This window comes from Coffea arabica, chromosome 9c (genome assembly GCF_036785885.1).
Source record: "Coffea arabica cultivar ET-39 chromosome 9c, Coffea Arabica ET-39 HiFi, whole genome shotgun sequence".
NCBI classification, from domain to species: domain Eukaryota; kingdom Viridiplantae; phylum Streptophyta; class Magnoliopsida; order Gentianales; family Rubiaceae; genus Coffea; species Coffea arabica.
Window position 1 is genome coordinate 23852344 of NC_092326.1, and position 16583 is coordinate 23868926.

General features: G+C 36.9%; 2 protein-coding genes across 2 annotated transcripts; both read right to left on the reverse strand.

The window, feature by feature from the left end:
- Nucleotides 1-9071: 9071 nt before the first annotated feature.
- LOC140014150 (uncharacterized) lies at nt 9072-9952 on the reverse strand. The gene is made up of 2 exons (XM_072064560.1): nt 9864-9952; nt 9072-9768 (listed from the first exon to the last, which is right to left on the reverse strand). Exons 1-2 carry the CDS (start codon nt 9950-9952, stop codon nt 9072-9074), a joined length of 786 nt encoding a protein of 261 aa, XP_071920661.1.
- A 1520-nt stretch (nt 9953-11472) lies between these two features.
- On the reverse strand, nt 11473-14819 carry LOC113723524 (uncharacterized). Its single transcript, XM_027246582.1, has 5 exons — nt 14798-14819; nt 14361-14512; nt 13718-14190; nt 13316-13670; nt 11473-11712 (listed from the first exon to the last, which is right to left on the reverse strand). The coding sequence occupies exons 1-5, from the start codon at nt 14817-14819 to the stop codon at nt 11473-11475; spliced, it is 1242 nt and encodes a 413-aa protein (XP_027102383.1).
- Between the last annotated feature and the right edge of the window lie 1764 nt (nt 14820-16583).

The window sequence follows — 16583 nt, forward strand, 5'->3', positions numbered from 1 at the left end:
AAGGTAAGAGGTTTAATGACATATATATTGTGATTCTCGATAAAGTTGATTCTTCTAGCTTAAAATGTCTCAAAACTTCAAATGAAGATCCTTGGTTGTGGCATAGAAGACTTTGTCATTTTAACATGGATTTACTAAAGGAAATTTCGAAAAAGGAGTTGGTTAGAGGCTTGCCAAAAATTAGTTTTGATAAGGACAAAATATGTGATGCATGTCAATTTGGAAAGCAAACTAAAATTTCTTTTAAACCAAAAATGTGTGTATCTACTTCAAAACCTTTAGAACTCTTGCATCTTGATTTATTTGGTCCCACTCAAATCACTAGCTTGGGAGGTAAGAAATATTGTTTTGTAATTGTTGATGATTATTCTAGATACACCTGGGTGATATTTCTTGCTCATAAAGATGATGCCTTCAAGAATTTTACTTCAATGTTTGCTAAAGTGCAAAATCTGCTTGGGTTAAAAATTGTTAGGATTAGAAGTGATAATGGAACAGAATTCAAGTATTGTGATTTTCCAGAATTTTGTGATTATAATGGCATAACTCATGAGTTTTCTATTGCAAGAACTCCACAGCAAAATGGTGTTGTAGAAAGGAAAAACAGGACTCTCCAAGAGGCTGCTAGAACTATGTTGAATGAATGTAGGTTGCCTAAATATCTTTGGGCTGAAGCGGTAAACACTGCATGTTATGTGATGAATAGAATCCTCTTGAGACCTATTTTGAAGAAAACTTCTTATGAACTGATTTTTTATAAGAAACCTACGGTTGGTTACTTCAAAGCATTTGGTTGTAAATGTTTTATTTTGAATCTAAAGGAACATCTTGGTAAGTTTGACAAAAAATCTGATGAAGGAATATTTTTGGGGTATTATGAGAATAAAAGAGGATATAGAGTTTTTAATAGAAGAACACTTGTGATTGAAGAAGCTATACATATAACATTTGATGAAGCCAATGATGATAATTCCAAAAGTTTGTGTGAGGATGATGATGTAGGTGTTCGAGAAGGAATGGAAAAACTATCAATTGGAAATGAAGGAAGTTCTAAACCAGCAGCAACTGAAATGGAAAATGAAGTTCATAATGATCAAGAAGTGGAAGATGAAGACAAAAATGATGATCCACTCAAAGATCTTCCCAAGGCTTGGAAATTCAGCCAAAATCATCCAAAAGAGCTTATAATTGGTGATCCATCCGAGAAGGTAAACACTCGTTCCTCATCTAGAAAATTGATTGACAATTTTGCTTTAGTTTCTCTTTTTGAACCCAAAAATGTCAATGATGCTTTAAAGGATGAAAACTGGATTTTGGCAATGCAAGAGGAACTTAATCAATTTGAGAGAAATGAAGTTTGGACACTTGTTGATAGACCTCAAAATCAACCTATCATTGGCACAAAGTGGATTTTTATAAATAAGTTGGATGATAAAGGTGTTGTTGTAAGAAATAAAGCCAGATTAGTTGCTAAAGGATATGCACAAGAAGAAGGCATTGATTTTGATGAAACATTTGCTCCCGTAGCAAGATTAGAATATATTAGAATGCTTCTTGCTTTTGCTTGCTTCAAAGGTTTCAAATTGTTTCAAATGGATGTTAAAAGTGCCTTTTTAAATGGTTTTATTGATCAAGAAGTGTATGTGGATCAACCCCCCGGTTTTGAAAATACAAAATTTCCAAGTCATGTGTTTAAACTTTCTAAAGCTTTATATGGTTTAAAGCAGGCTCCAAGAGCTTGGTATGAAAGATTAAGTGGGTTTTTGATTGAAAAAGGTTTCAAAAGAGGTATTGTGGACACCACACTGTTTACTAAGCATGTGTTGAATGACCTTCTTATTGTGCAAATATATGTTGATGATATTATTTTTGGTGCTGCTAATGAGTACCTATGTAAGGAATTTTCCACCACTATGCAAAATGAATTTGAAATGAGTATGATGGGAGAATTAAATTTCTTCCTTGGACTTCAAATACATCAAGCTCTTGAGGGAATTTTTATAAATCAAGCAAAGTATACCAAGGAATTACTGAAAAGGTTTGGCATGGAGGACTCAAAGCAAGTTGGAACTCCAATGTGCACTTCTACAAAGCTTGACAAAGATGAAGAAGGTAATCATGTGGATGAAAAGCATTATAGAGGTATGATCGGAAGCCTACTTTATTTAACCGCAAGTAGACCTGATATTCTGTTTGCTGTTTGCTTGTGTGCTAGATTTCAATCTTGTCCAAAAGAATCACATTTGAATGCTGTAAAAAGAATTTTTAGGTATTTGAAAGGTACATTAGACTATGGTCTTTGGTATGCTAGATCTAATGAGTTTGCTCTATATGGTTATTCGGATGCTGATTTTGGAGGTTGTCATGTGGATAGAAAGAGTACGAGTGGAACTTGTCATTTTCTTGGAAATTGTTTAGTCTCTTGGTTTAGCAAGAAACAATGTGCAATCTCTTTGTCTACCACCAAGGCGGAATATATTGCCGCTAGTGCATGTTGTGCTCAACTTCTATGGATGAAGCACACTTTGAATGATTTTGGATTGTTGTATGACTGCATGCCTGTATTATGTGATAATACTAGTGCTATCAATTTGACCAAAAATCCTATTCATCATTCTAGGACAAAGCACATAGATATAAAGCATCACTTTATTCGTGATATTGTTCAAAAAGGTGAAATATGTGTAAATTATGTTTGCTCTAAAGATCAATTTGCTGATATTTTCACAAAAGCTTTGCCATTAGATCAGTTCATTCATCTAAGATCAAAATTAGGAATAATCGAAAAATCATCTTAATTTTTTAGGTCTTCGGACGTCCGAAAGAAGATGAACGGACGTCCGATGATGTTCTTCAGCCATTCTCCAGATTGCGTCTGTTCGGACGCAACTATCGGACGCACAACTTCGTTCGACCGTCCGACAGTGCAACGGCTCATTTTTTAAAACAACTTTCTTCCGCATTTGCTTCAGACTCTTCCCATCCTATTTCCTCTCGGACGAAAACTCTCTCTTCCCTCACTCTCAAATTCGTACCATTTTGTGGCTACCATTCCCAAATTGACTCAACCAAAACATTTCCCCATCGTTTGCGTTTCATTTCTCCTGATCATTTCACCAAACTGAATAACATTTCGCAAATCCCCAAATTTTCCTCACAACCCTACTCTTGCATAACCGCTCTGTCAAATCTCGTTCAAGGTGTTTTTGTCCCAAAATTTCTGTGCGATTCACTTCCCTACTGCTGTGTGCATCATTTGCATCCTCCATTCCACACATTTAGAAAATTGGTGAATCTAAGGGGAGGAAAAGTTACTGCCGGACGCAAGTATCCACTCAGGGATGAGGATGAGGATCTTCCTACTGTCAAACGGACATCCAAGCGCTTCAAAAGGGGAGCTATCAAGGGTCAGATATCACGACCTACTCCACAACCCACTTCTCAACCAGAATCTGGACAGGGGACCTCTTCTCAACCGCCTCCTAAATCAGTCCCTCTCCCTCCATTCTTTGATGATGCTGCGAAAGACAGATACGCCTGGATATCCCAGAAGGGTGTCATCCCTCAAAGAACTGTAAACCCCTCTGAATTTCGCTCCATAGGTTTAGAATCCATTCTGAATCTATTTGCTTTCCAGAAATGGTCACATCTCATTTCCATGCCTAATGTCTACTATCCTGATATGCTGCATCAATTTTTTGCCAACCTTAGGAAAGGAACTGACCAAACTGAGATCATGTCTAGGGTAAATGGGGTAGACCTCATCTTTGATTCTGATACTGTGAATTCCATTTTAAAAACTACAATTGAACGTTTATGCAAAGATAAGGTTGCTAATTTCTTTTCCTATGAAGAGCTCCCTACTGCTGCAAATCATTTTGATGGGACAAAAATGTTAACTTATTTCAAAAGAAGTTTTTCCTCACCTGCTGATGCTAAGTTGAATGATCTGGCCCCTGTGAATTTAATTGCCTTTTCTATCATTTCAAACCTGCTTGTGCCCACTGATGGCCACAGAACTGATGCAAACAAAATGGAGTTGTATCTCTTTTATTGTTTTCGAGAAAAAATCCTGATTGATTTTGGTTTTGTCATGTGCAAGTTTTTACTTCGCTATGCTACTGACTCTCGAAGAAAACTATCCTATGGAAAGTTTCTTCAAAAGATTTTTGAATTTTACAAAGTTCCAATTTTAGGTGTTTGTCCCAAAGAAGCATCTTCTTATGCTTTTACCAGAGCATATTTTGAAAGGAAAAATCTTGTCTTTAAAGATAATCTGTGGGCATATAAGGGGGCATCATCTAGTGAACAGAGGTCTAAGACTATACATGATCCTTCACCCATTTCACTCACTCCCATTCACCCTAGGAAGTCTGCCACTAAAGCATCTTCCTCTTCAAGTAATGAAGTAATTGAGCTTCTTCATGAACTCAAACAGCATGTTCTTCTTCTAGAACATGGCCTAATGCTCACCATGCCTTCTGAGCAACAAACTGCCTTTCTTGACAAAAAGAATCTTCTTTTTCCTCCACCTGTGGTTGAGGAAGTTTCCCATGACAAAGAGTCACACCCCACTGATCCAAGTTCATCAATTCCGGATCCTGGTTCTTCAACCCCTGTGACTCCTCATGGCACATCTACATTAGATAAAGGCAAGGCACCAGTTGAAGAGGCTGCTGAAGATGATGAAGAGACTGAAGAGGAGGATCTTGACCAATATCAGCTCTCTCGGAGGACACCTGGATCCACTTAGTTCATCATTTAGGACATTTGCATGTTGTCTGTCTCGTTTATGTGTTTGTGGTATTCAACAATGAATATGTAATGTAATGGATATTTTAAGTTTCTTTTGGTATGTTTTTGATGAATGTTTAAGTTCTGTTTTGATGGATGTTTAAGTACTGTCTTGATGGATGTTTGTTTGTCTATTCTAATTGTGTGAATATAATGAATTTTTTTTGGTTTTCATTGATGAATGTATTTGTGGATGTGTTGATGTAATTGGTTGCCCTTTGTGATGACAAAAAGGGGGAGAATGGAAATGATATACTAATTGATTGATATGTTGGATTTGATGAGGATTTGATGATGATTGGATATGTTGAATTGATTGATGGTTTAATTAAATTTGGATTTTGCTGATGGATTGAATTGGTGATATGTTGGTTGTGAGTTGCTTAATTGTCATGTTTTTGGATAATTGTCTAAACTCGGTTGGGCAGTCTAGTGAGGAGGAGGTTTTCAAACTTTTTATGATTCACTAAGGCAGGGGGAGTTCTTGTCTATTTTGTCATCAAATTTCATTTCAAACTTTTATTTTGTCATCATCAAAAAGGGGGAGAATGTTATTCTTGGTTTTGATGATCACAAAAGTTCGTTTATACAGACCAAGAAAGTGAACACTTTGATCAGGCCTGATGGAACAAGGAAAGCATATGTCTGATTGACTCCAGTCTACGATGCTTTGGATGTGGCAAACAAGATTGAAATAATATAAATGAATTTAGTAATTGTTTTGTTCCGATCAAAGATACTGTCTTTTAAGTGTGTCTTGTGTGTCATTCTTGGCACTTTGAAATGTTTATCTAACCTTCTTCGAAAACAAGTGTTTTTGTCTATCCAAAAATCAGGTTCGAATATGTCATCAAAAGCAAAACAACCAAAATGTGAAGCAAAAACAGGACAATCAGGTCGGACGGCCGAAAGGAATCTGTCGGACGTCCGAAAGGATGAAGAACAGCAGGAAGGAAGCTCTGTCGGACGCTCATATGGGAGCATCGGACGTCCGGAAGGATCGGACGCACACCTCGGACGCATATCAACCAGATCGGACGTCCGAAAAATTCCAAGATAACTTGCTAGCTCTCGGCCCAAGGTCGGACGCTGTACTGTCGGACGACAAAAAACTCATCGGACGTCCGAACCTCAACATGGCTATCATCGGACGATTGGTTCGGACGATGATTCGATCGTCGGACGTCCGACAGCCCCAACGGCTAGTTGACTCTTCAGCTGCCTTCTATCCGTTGGAAGCATTGATGAAGCCCATTTCTGGTTCCCTTTAAAATTAAATTGGTCTGAACGAAGTAGAGACTTTTGCACACTTTGTTTACAAGTTCTCAAGAGATATTTTAGCTAGAAAATAGTCTCCAAAGCAGATTTGTATTAAAGTGGTGTGAATTTCTGTTGAGCATTTCTTTTGTGGTTGAAAGGATCTTTAGTGTAGCTTTGTTGAGGGTTTTCTGAGTGATTGTAAAACTTCTTAGCTTGACTAAGTGAGGCTTAGGGCGAGGAGGAAGTGCTCCCTCCATTGTACATCTAGTAGATCTTCTTTCATCAAAGAGAAGTTGCTCTTCCTAGTGTTTGGTCTTCAAGTTTGAGGATAGCTTGGTAGACACCTGGTTTGATTCCCTATTTTACTTTTCTGTTTAATAAAATTCTCATTGCTTTTCTATACTTATTTTTCTGATCAATATTGCTCCTGTCTTCTAATCTACTTGGTTAATCATTACTAGAAAAGAAGGTAAATTTTTATTAAAGAAAAAGTGCATAAATTTGGTTAGGATTTTAATCAACCCAATTCACCCCCCTCTTGGTTGTCTTTGGGACTTACAGTTAAGTAAGTTAATTAGTAGGTTAACTTTCGTCCAAGAGAGACCCAATGGGCTAGCCGATTTTCCCTTAATGTTTTCCAAGCTTTATTAGGTTAGTCAAGGCTATAAATAGCCCTAAAGCTAATGTTACATTTAGTTTTTGCGATATTATTAATAAAATTCCAAAATTTCGTCCATTCTTGTGGCAAATTCCCTTAGCTTATAAAAGCTAGTTTGAGCATCGTAGAGTTGATCCTAGGTTGTTTCTTGACTTATCAATCAAGCAAGCACACTTGATTGTGGCGTCCTCTACCGTTGAATTTGTTTTTGAGTGGTCCAAGTTTGGGTTCAACTCCATCAATTCCGCAACGTGTCATCTAAGATCCCAAGTTTGCTTCTGCATTCACATCATTGTATGTCTTACATGCTCCTTTGTGCTTATGTATTTAAATGTTTTCATTAGAATTTGCATCTACATATCATGTCTACTTGTTTGTGCTAAGTATTTTTATGTGTTTACCTGTTTCATTTTATACTTAGATTTGTTTATTATATTAATGATAATAAATGTTTGGTGCTAACATATTAGTCCAATGCTAGTTGTGATCCTTTTTCCTATTTTCCTTGCTAATCCAATATTAACTAGGACTTGTAGAATGGACTAGTCCCATGCTAGATACTTAGACCTCTTCCACCATATATTTATTTATCTTGTATTATTCACATCATTTCTATACACTTTTCTATTTTAGGGCATTTTTCTCATTTGCTTGGTATTTCCTATTTATAGATATTTCCATCCCCATGTATGCTTAAATCATTCTAGAATTGCATATCATATAGGAATTATGAATTAGATAGTTTATTTACCTATTTAGGATTAGAGAGTCACTTTTCAAATATAGAAAATGGGTAAGTATGACTTTTAGTTTTAACATGCTATTATCCCTCTTCAAGAAGAAATATTTTTTTCATGTGTTCTAGTCTTCGGTATTCATTATGTTGCATTACCTTTTCTTTGTCCATTTATACACACAAATACAAGTTCTGATATTCATTTCTTGGAGTCTCATTTTGCATTACCGGTGACTCCTTCAAGTAACATTTTGGACACAATTCATGCATTAGTATTAATTAACCCATAAAGAGCCTTTTTTTTTCCTAACTTGATATCTCCTAGGTTTTAGGTCTTGCATTAATTTAAGTAACATCCAAATGTGATAAGTTCAATTGTTATTTTGGGAAATATAGATTAAGCCTTGCAACTAGCTCTGACTAGGTGTGAAAGGGTACTTAGAGTTTGAGCAATCGGATACTAGCCTTCCATCACCTCAATTGTAACTTCTAAATCTTTTTCTCTTGTTTCAAATGCCAAGAGTTGTTTGAAAATGGTCAAAATTTTTTTCTTTTAAAACTATATTTTATGGTGAATTGGTACACCTAAAATAATACCAAGTGAAAACTCCTTTTTCTTAAAAAAAATCCTTTTTAGACTATTTTTTTGGGTCAAATTGTTACATTTTTAAAAATCATATTTTAGGCCCTTTTATTTTTCAAAACCATATTTCTTTTAAAAAACAATGTACTTCTTCTTTCTCTTTTGATTGAAAATGGGGCGCGACACCTGAAACTATTACATGTTATATGATGTATCTTTAAAGCTTATGCTAATCCTCACATTGGACGAGAAATTTTACTTTTAGCTAATTTACGCTATAAATGCTTTTATTTGTACCACTGTGGCTAATTGTTAATCATGTCAATTGGCCGTATCATACTCAACTCCAACTTAGATGCATCATGTTATTTATGGGTTTGGATTAAGATGTATCATCTTATGGGCATGAATTTAAAGAGAGGATTGGAGTATTAGCTTTCCCCTTCAGTGCCTATACTGTCTATCCCAAAATGATTTTAACTAAAGAATTAGAGAGAGACACTTTTTCCTAAACTGATTTCTTTTGAAAAAATTTTGGAAATGGTAATCGGAATTTTCTAGCTACAAAAGAAGTGTATAAGTTTCAACAAAACCTTGTCAGGGAATTGGATATATATATATAATTCCTATGAATTTACTAAATTGCTTACATTTGGGACCTACTGTTGACTAGAACTACCACATGACTCAAATGCCTTATGGACAAGACCCACAGACAAGTGGAATTTAATACGGACTGGCCGCCACATGTTTAAACGCCACGTAGGAGGGACCAATTGAGCATATGACTTGGCTGCCATTTGGAGTTTACATGGCAGTCTAGTTGACTTCAATATGTAATGTAATCATGCACTAGACTTTAATAACTATTTTTAAGTAAGGTTTAGTTTTACATAATAATTATTTTTAATGGAAAAATCAACTAAATAGCTATTATTGGGTGGTTCCTTTTTTTTTTTGAAAATTGGTGAGTTTTATATAACAAAAATAGGAATTTATACTCTAACCATTAACTTTCCCCTCTTATCTTTCTCTACAATTCAAAGAAGATTAGCAGGGAATTTTGAATCAAAAATAACTTTATCCACCCTATTGAGATAACTAATCATAAAATCAACAACTTGATTACATTGGCAATATACAAAATATATAGTCAGCTCCTTGAAACATGAGATTAAATCCTTTATGTCATAATATGCAACTAGAGCCCTCCAAGGACAGTCACTTTTACTATTTAAGATATCTGCAGCAAGTTTTGAATTAGTGCGAATCTCAATACGTTTCCATCCCTTGAGTTTAGCAAACACCAATGCTTCCTTGATGGCTTCCAACTCATGGATTAATATTGAATCAGCGCATACTCCAATAGACCTAGCTGCTAAGATGTCACCATTCTCATCTCTAAGGACGAAGCCTTCACCCCCTATGTCTCCTCGAATTGATCCATCACAATTCAACCATTTAATTCCAGGTTTAGGAGCTTCCCATTTGCACCAGAATATAGTTGGATGAAAGAACGCAGCTTGAAGTCCCCATTTTGCAGCTAAGAATCTGTTGCTCAGGTTGTCCTTAACTTCACAGTTTCTCCCCTTTTGTACATGATCTATAATAGTCTGGGCTAATGCTGTTGGTGGTTTGCTTCCCTGCTGAAACAAGCGGTTGTTCCTTTCTTGCCATATGAAATAGACAGCAGCACAAAAAGATAGCTTGCGTAAGAGACCCTTTGGCTCTACCCCTCTGATATGTGAACAAAGCCAATTGAGAATTTGTGACCAATTTTGAGTCTAATTGAAAGTCAGCCCAAGAAGACCAAGGAGAATTTTCCACACAACCTTACTATAAAAGCAGTGAAAGAATACGTGGTGAACAGTTTCAATATGCAACTTACATAAGCAACAGGTCTCATCATTTGTAATACCATATTCACACAACTTGTCTTTTGTTTGGAGTGCTTCTCTTAATGCCAGCCAAGCAATGAAAGAATATCTTGGTACTAAACCTTTAAACTAGATCAGATTATACCAATGAACTCTTTCCTGTCATGTCCGGATAGCATTCCAAGCAGATTTGGTAGTGAAGTTCCCTGAAGGTGAGGGTCTCCAAATGATTTTGTCTTGCTGGTTCTTCAATCTTGGAATAGAGTGCAATTCCTACCAAAAGATGCTTAAACATGGAAGAGATATATACATGGTTCGCCATATCAGCCGATTCCGAGTTGACTGACCCGAGTTATAATTGAAACGAAAGCCACCGGTATGATATCGACACCCGAGTCACCGTTTGATCGGGATCGGAGTTGACTAGCATTGATTCGGTCAGTATTGACAAAGTCAACTTAGATTGACAAGAAATCAACAGAACTCACTGAGTTTGGCCGAGTCAAATCACAAGTCAAATAATCAAAGTCCCAAGTGTCGGTCGACAAACAAATCAACCGCAAGCAAAGTCAAAAAACAATCGAGTAGCATAGACATAAATAGGGAAGAGAGTTTAGCTTTGAGTTTCAACAAATTCTCCCTCCCTAACTGCTAAAGAAGCGAGTATTCTGAACAAATATGTCATCACCTGGACTTCAGAGAATGCTAACTTTGTCTGGTAATCAAGTTTTCTCATCAATCTCTAAGATCCTTTCGTACTTGAGGCCATTTTACAAAAGTTTTTCTGGTTCTCAGATCCGTCTTACAAGTGCTGCTACTCGGGCTCGGATTTGCAGTGAATCAACTTCTAAAGCACTACAATGGTGAACACCCACAAATAGAGTGGGAAAGTGGGTTTTCAGGAAGATAGTAAATGGATTGAAAAGTAGAGCTAGGGATGTAGGAAAGGAAGAGATACAGATCAATTGGAGAAGATGAGAACCTTTTTTCGAATGGAAATGAAAACGAGAAAGTTTTTATGTGGGGATTGGTTTTAGGCCAATCAAAAAGACAATTGTCGGTACTGGACGACGAAATGGATTTTGAAATTTATTAACATTCTCTAAAATGGGTACTGTTAATAATCCCGCAAGTACTGAAACCATTAAATGAACACCCAACAATTTATTTGGTACTGTACGAAGTATTTGAAATACGGGAAAGAAATACCATTCCGGTAATATTTTCAAAGGAGTTACAAATGGATCTTAATTACAAAGTACTCCCTGTAATTATGAATCAGTAGCAAATTTCCACTATATTTACAAAAAATATTTGCTTTTAATACTATAAATCAATAATTAGAGCAGCGCCACTTTCTTCAATTACTTACCTAGTTTTTATGTTAACGTACGTTTTTATCAAATTTAATTTGATAGTTGTATTAGTTATAGTATTTTTTATTTTTAGTAATTTTTCTAATTTTTTAAAAAAGCTTTATATGCTCTAACTTGCATATCACCCAATATTTAATTGATATACCGTGACAAATATGGAACAACCGCGATTCCGACGCGAATGCGACCTATGACGGCGAACCATGGATATATCTGGTGGCCTCCATTGCTCTTCTGTGGATAATGTTTGAAACTTTGTCGAACTTGCTATCCATAGTAATCAATGGAGTAGCCCAACTGAAGGAATCCCAAATGACACCTCGAGGATGCCATGGTTTAAGCCAGAGATAAGTAGAATTACTATTGCTGATGAGATGAGTGATCAACTTTGAAGCTTCACCCTTGGCCTTAAGGATGCTACGAGTAGCCTATGAGCATGAGTAAGGAGTTTTCATAGTCCAGATAGAATCTTTTTTGAGATATTTTCCCTCAAACCAGAGAACCCATAGTATCTCCTTAAAGGACACAATACACCATAGATGCTTCATAAGGTTGGTTGTATTTAGGGGTGCAATCAAGTCAAGCCGCTCGCGAGCGGCTTGGTCAAAAGCTTGGCTTGAGCTAGGTCAAACCGAGTTCAGGCTCCAAAAATAAATACTCGAGTGTTCGACGAGCTTAATCGAGTTTTCATATTATATTTATATTATATATTCATATTATATTTATATTATATATTTCAAGAATACATTATAAGTTTAGTTCAAAACTCGAGCTCGAGTAGATCGGGTTTGATATTTATTCGAACTCAAACGAGTCGAGCTCGAGTCCAAATTTATATACTCGTTCGAGCTCGAGTAACACTGATTGTGATCGAGTTCGAGCTTGAGTATGGTGCTACTCGAGCTCGACTCGGCTCGATAGCACACCTAGCTGTATTGCATTCAGCTAGTTTTCGTATCCCAAGTCCTCCTTCTTGTTTTGGAATTGTGACTTTTTGCCAACTAACTTTTGCTTGAGCGGGGCCAACATCAAAGCATGTCCAAAGGAATCTACATAGCATTTTCTCTAATTTGTCTTTGATAGCAGCTGGGATTCTGAAAATGTTGAACTAGTAAAGAAGTCTTCCCATGAGAGTAGAGTTAATAAGCTATAGCTGACCTACATAAGACAGGAACTTAGCTTTCCAGCTTGAGATCCTACTTGAGATGGCATCAAGAAGAGGTTGGCAACCCCGTGCCTTTAGCTTCTTGGAAGTATGGGGTGCCCCCAAACAAGTTATAGACAACAGCCCCTCATACATGCCTAAGATTCTGCAGATGTCAAGACGAAATCTAGGAGGAGAGTTACCAAAAAACAGACTTGATTTAGACAAATTTGCAAAAAGGCCTAAGTCGGTACTAAAATCATAGAAAATAGAATTTATGGCAGCAGCATTCGAACTAGAGGCTCTAGAAAAAATGAACAAGTTGTCTACAAAAGCAAGATGGGTGACAAGGGGGTTAGTACAAAATTGGTGAGGAACAATCTCACCAGAGTCAAAGCCATGATGGAGCCTATCGAAAAAGTTTTGGAGAACAAGAATAAATAGGTATGGTGATATGGGATCTCCTTGACATAGTCCTCTTGTCCCCAACAAAATACCCCACAGCTTCCTCGTTCACCTTGAATGAGAACTTTGCTCCACATATATAGGATTTAATCCAAAGGATAAACTCCCCGGGAAAATTTAACTTTTTGAAGCAAATGAAGCAAGAAATCCCATCTAACAAAGTCAAAAGCATTCCTCAAGTCTACCTTAATAGCCATGCATGGAGGGCCTATAGATAAGTGGTATATTATGCACAAGCTTGTGACACAACTAGATATTCTCATGGATTAAGCTGTCACGAATAAAAGCAAATTGGTTAGAGCTAATCAAGGAGGGGATCACATGTTGTAGATGGGTGGAAATAATCTTGGAAATAACTCTATATATATAGGACGAAAATCTACAAAAGTTTATGGCTGTGATGACTTGGGCACAAGAGTTACAACAGTAGCATTAACTTCATCCAACATCTTTTTAGATCTAAAAAACAAATTTATAGCTTGAGTAAAATCAGGGCAAATAATATTCCATGAATGTTGGAAGAAACAAGCAGTTAAACCATCAGGTCCTGGGGATTTGTCACCATTCATACTAAAGAGAGCATTCTTGATTTCGTTTGAGGAGATATCATTAGAAAGCCAAGCAGCATGCTCATCATTGAGTACGTTAGATGGGTTGACCTCAAGGGGAGTGGAGGAAGGTTGGCCTGGAGGAGCAAAACGTTGTTGGAAATAGCTGATAGCTTCTTGCTTGATGTCATGCTCGTCTTCTAACATCCTCCCCAACATGTCCTTGATCCTGAAAATTTTGTTGTGAGTTCTACGAGATTGAAAAGTCCTAGCCACAGGCCTCTTGATCTTTGTCTAAGAGCTGATTCGTCTATAGTAAGTGCCTCAAATAACTCGTGAGATCTGCTTGATTCCTTGACTTGTAACTCTCTATCCATAGGTAGCAAATCAAGTGATTGTTGAACCATAGCAAGTTGATTCCTGAGATCCTCTATCCTTGCAGATACATTACTATAGACTTCACTGCTCCTAGTTTTGAGACGATTTTTTAAACGTTTAAGCTTTTGAGTTAGGATATACATAGGATTACCAATCAATGGAGTAGCCCATTCATATTGTACTATGCCCATAAAGGTAGGATGTTTCACCCAATGGTTAAAGAAGTGAAAAGGTCTCGAGGTGCGAGAGACACCCTTGCAGAGAGTAATGACCATAGAAGAGTTGTCGAAGATACTTGGATTGAGAAACAAAGCCTCTGTGCCCCCTAGTTTCATATTCCATCCATAATTAACTAACACCCTCTGTGCCCCCTAGTTTCATATTCCATCCATAATTAACTAACACCCGATCCAGCTTCCAACAAATTCGGTGGATGCCATCCTGTTTGTTTGTCCATGTATATTTCAAGCCTCTTCATTTAAGATCATCCAAGCCACAATCAAACAAACAATTTTCCAAATGAGCAATCCATGGGATTTACCATAAGTCCCCCAATCTTCTCATCCATTTTTAGTACCATATTGAAGTCACCAAAACCAATCCATGGGTAGTTATTGTCCACATTTAATTGTACTAGGTCATGCCATAGGCATTCTCTTTCATCAATAGAGTTACTAGCATAAACAAAAGTAGCTAATAATGACAAAGAGGACTATTTATCAACAATTTTAGTATGTACAAATTGACTTGACAATTAAATAGTTTTCATCGATGCCTTTGCTGGATCCCAAAAAACCCAAATCCTTCCATTATGATAGCATGCATAGTTGTGTAGTTTAACTAGATAGGGCCCAATGCCTCTAGCAATTCTATCAGCATTTTTCTGTTTTACACGTGTTTCCAAGAGTCCAAAAATAGATACTTTGTTATTCTTGATCCAGTTCCTTATTTCAGATTTTTTTGCTTCAGAGTTCATACCTCTGACATTCCATGCTCCCATAACTGTCATTGGCATTAAGAGGAATAAGGACCAGGGCTAAAACCCCCTTTCAATAGTACCTTGGTCACAAGAGGATCCATTGGTGAGTCGACAATAGAAGACATTTCATCACAAACCTTTGTCACTGAGGTACACTCATGAGATTGTAAGGCAATCGAATCCCAGGCAGGAGGAGGAACAAAGTTTCCTGGGGATGCATGAGAAGTCTAGTTGTGATCATTCGCTTGAGTGTGGGGGATATCTGAATTTTCCAAAGGAGCTAGTGAGGCAAATCTATTGTCATTAGTAATCAGACAGGCTTTTTGGGGTAAGGTGGTGGATGCTGATGGCATAGATGAAGAAGATATATGTGGTTTCAAGGGAAGAGGCTTTGTAGTTTGGTGTGTCAAGCTTTCCGGAGCTAAAACATGAGGTGAAATAGTGGGCAATTTATTGGCTTTAGAGTTGACGGTTTTCGGTGGGTTAGTGGAAGAAAGTTTAGGGGTGGGTAAAGGAGGCCTTTAGGAGCGAGGTTGCCTTCATGGGGGTTATGGCCCAAATCCTTGCAATGGTTGAATCTCTGGGGCCTCCACTCATACACTAAAGGCTAAGAAACCTATTTGTCATCTTCCCTGACAAATTCATCTAAGTAAGGCAACTTGTAATCTACTCCAATCTCAACATAGACCCTTGTGTAAGTTAGTCTAGCTTTGTCAGCAGTCAGTTTATTAAAGAAAAGAAGCGTGCCAACCAAACTGGTAATCCTACCTAGGGAATCATTACCCCAATATTGCAATTGCAATCCAGGAAGACGAATCCAAATTGAGACAGTAGTCACTCCCAATTTTTCAATATCCAAGCTTGGTGACCAAGGGATAAGAATAATAGGTTTACTTTCATTGGACCATGGACCAGATTCCAAGATGTATTCTTTATCCGATGCTCTCTTGAAGTCAAAGAAAAAATTTCAATTTCCAAGAGTGTAGACTTTGGACAATGTATCTGCTTTCGAATTCCTTTGCACAAACTTTAGCATATTTTGATGAGAAGGGAAAGAACCCAAAACAAAGCTGACCAATGCATTCTTCCAATGTTCAATTCTAGTTGAACAGAATGTTTTGGACAAACAACAACCCATTTACCATTTATGATTGAAGAGGGGACGAAAGAAAGAGCAGCATTTTCGCTTCAAAAGTTATTTGAAGCAAGTATGTTGGATTGAGAGGGTATAGGCTTTGAATCTGAAATTTGTTCTAATGAGACAGTAGTTGGTTCAATAGAGGCGATTGTCAACTCAACAGTTTGTGGTGGGCAAGTTGGTGAGCTTTAGACATTAATTGATTTTATTTGGTATAGATACCAAATTCTTATCTCGTACCTAAAAATTTTGTTTGCCAAAAGACCTTTGTTGCACATTTTTCAAGTCATATTGTGTATATTATTTTTTAGAAGTTAAGTATAATTTTTCTAAGTTAATCCTTTATTTTGGTTTCTGATTAATTTAAATTTGTTTTGGCATTTTAGAGGTACTACAAATAGGATTCCTTTTTTTTTTTCATTCTTAAGTGGTTCCTAAGCCTCGCAAATTAACGTGTTGGTTATAATTTGTTAGGCCCAAATTCAAATCCCAAAGTGAATGACCAGCATAATTGGCCCTTACCCAAATCCCATTCTTGTCTTCCAAATAATAAATAAATAAGAAAAAAAACAGAGGACAAATCAAATGTAGGACCGTTGTACTTGGTCCAATTTCTCAAGTTTCCAGAGGGATTCCTCATGTTCTTG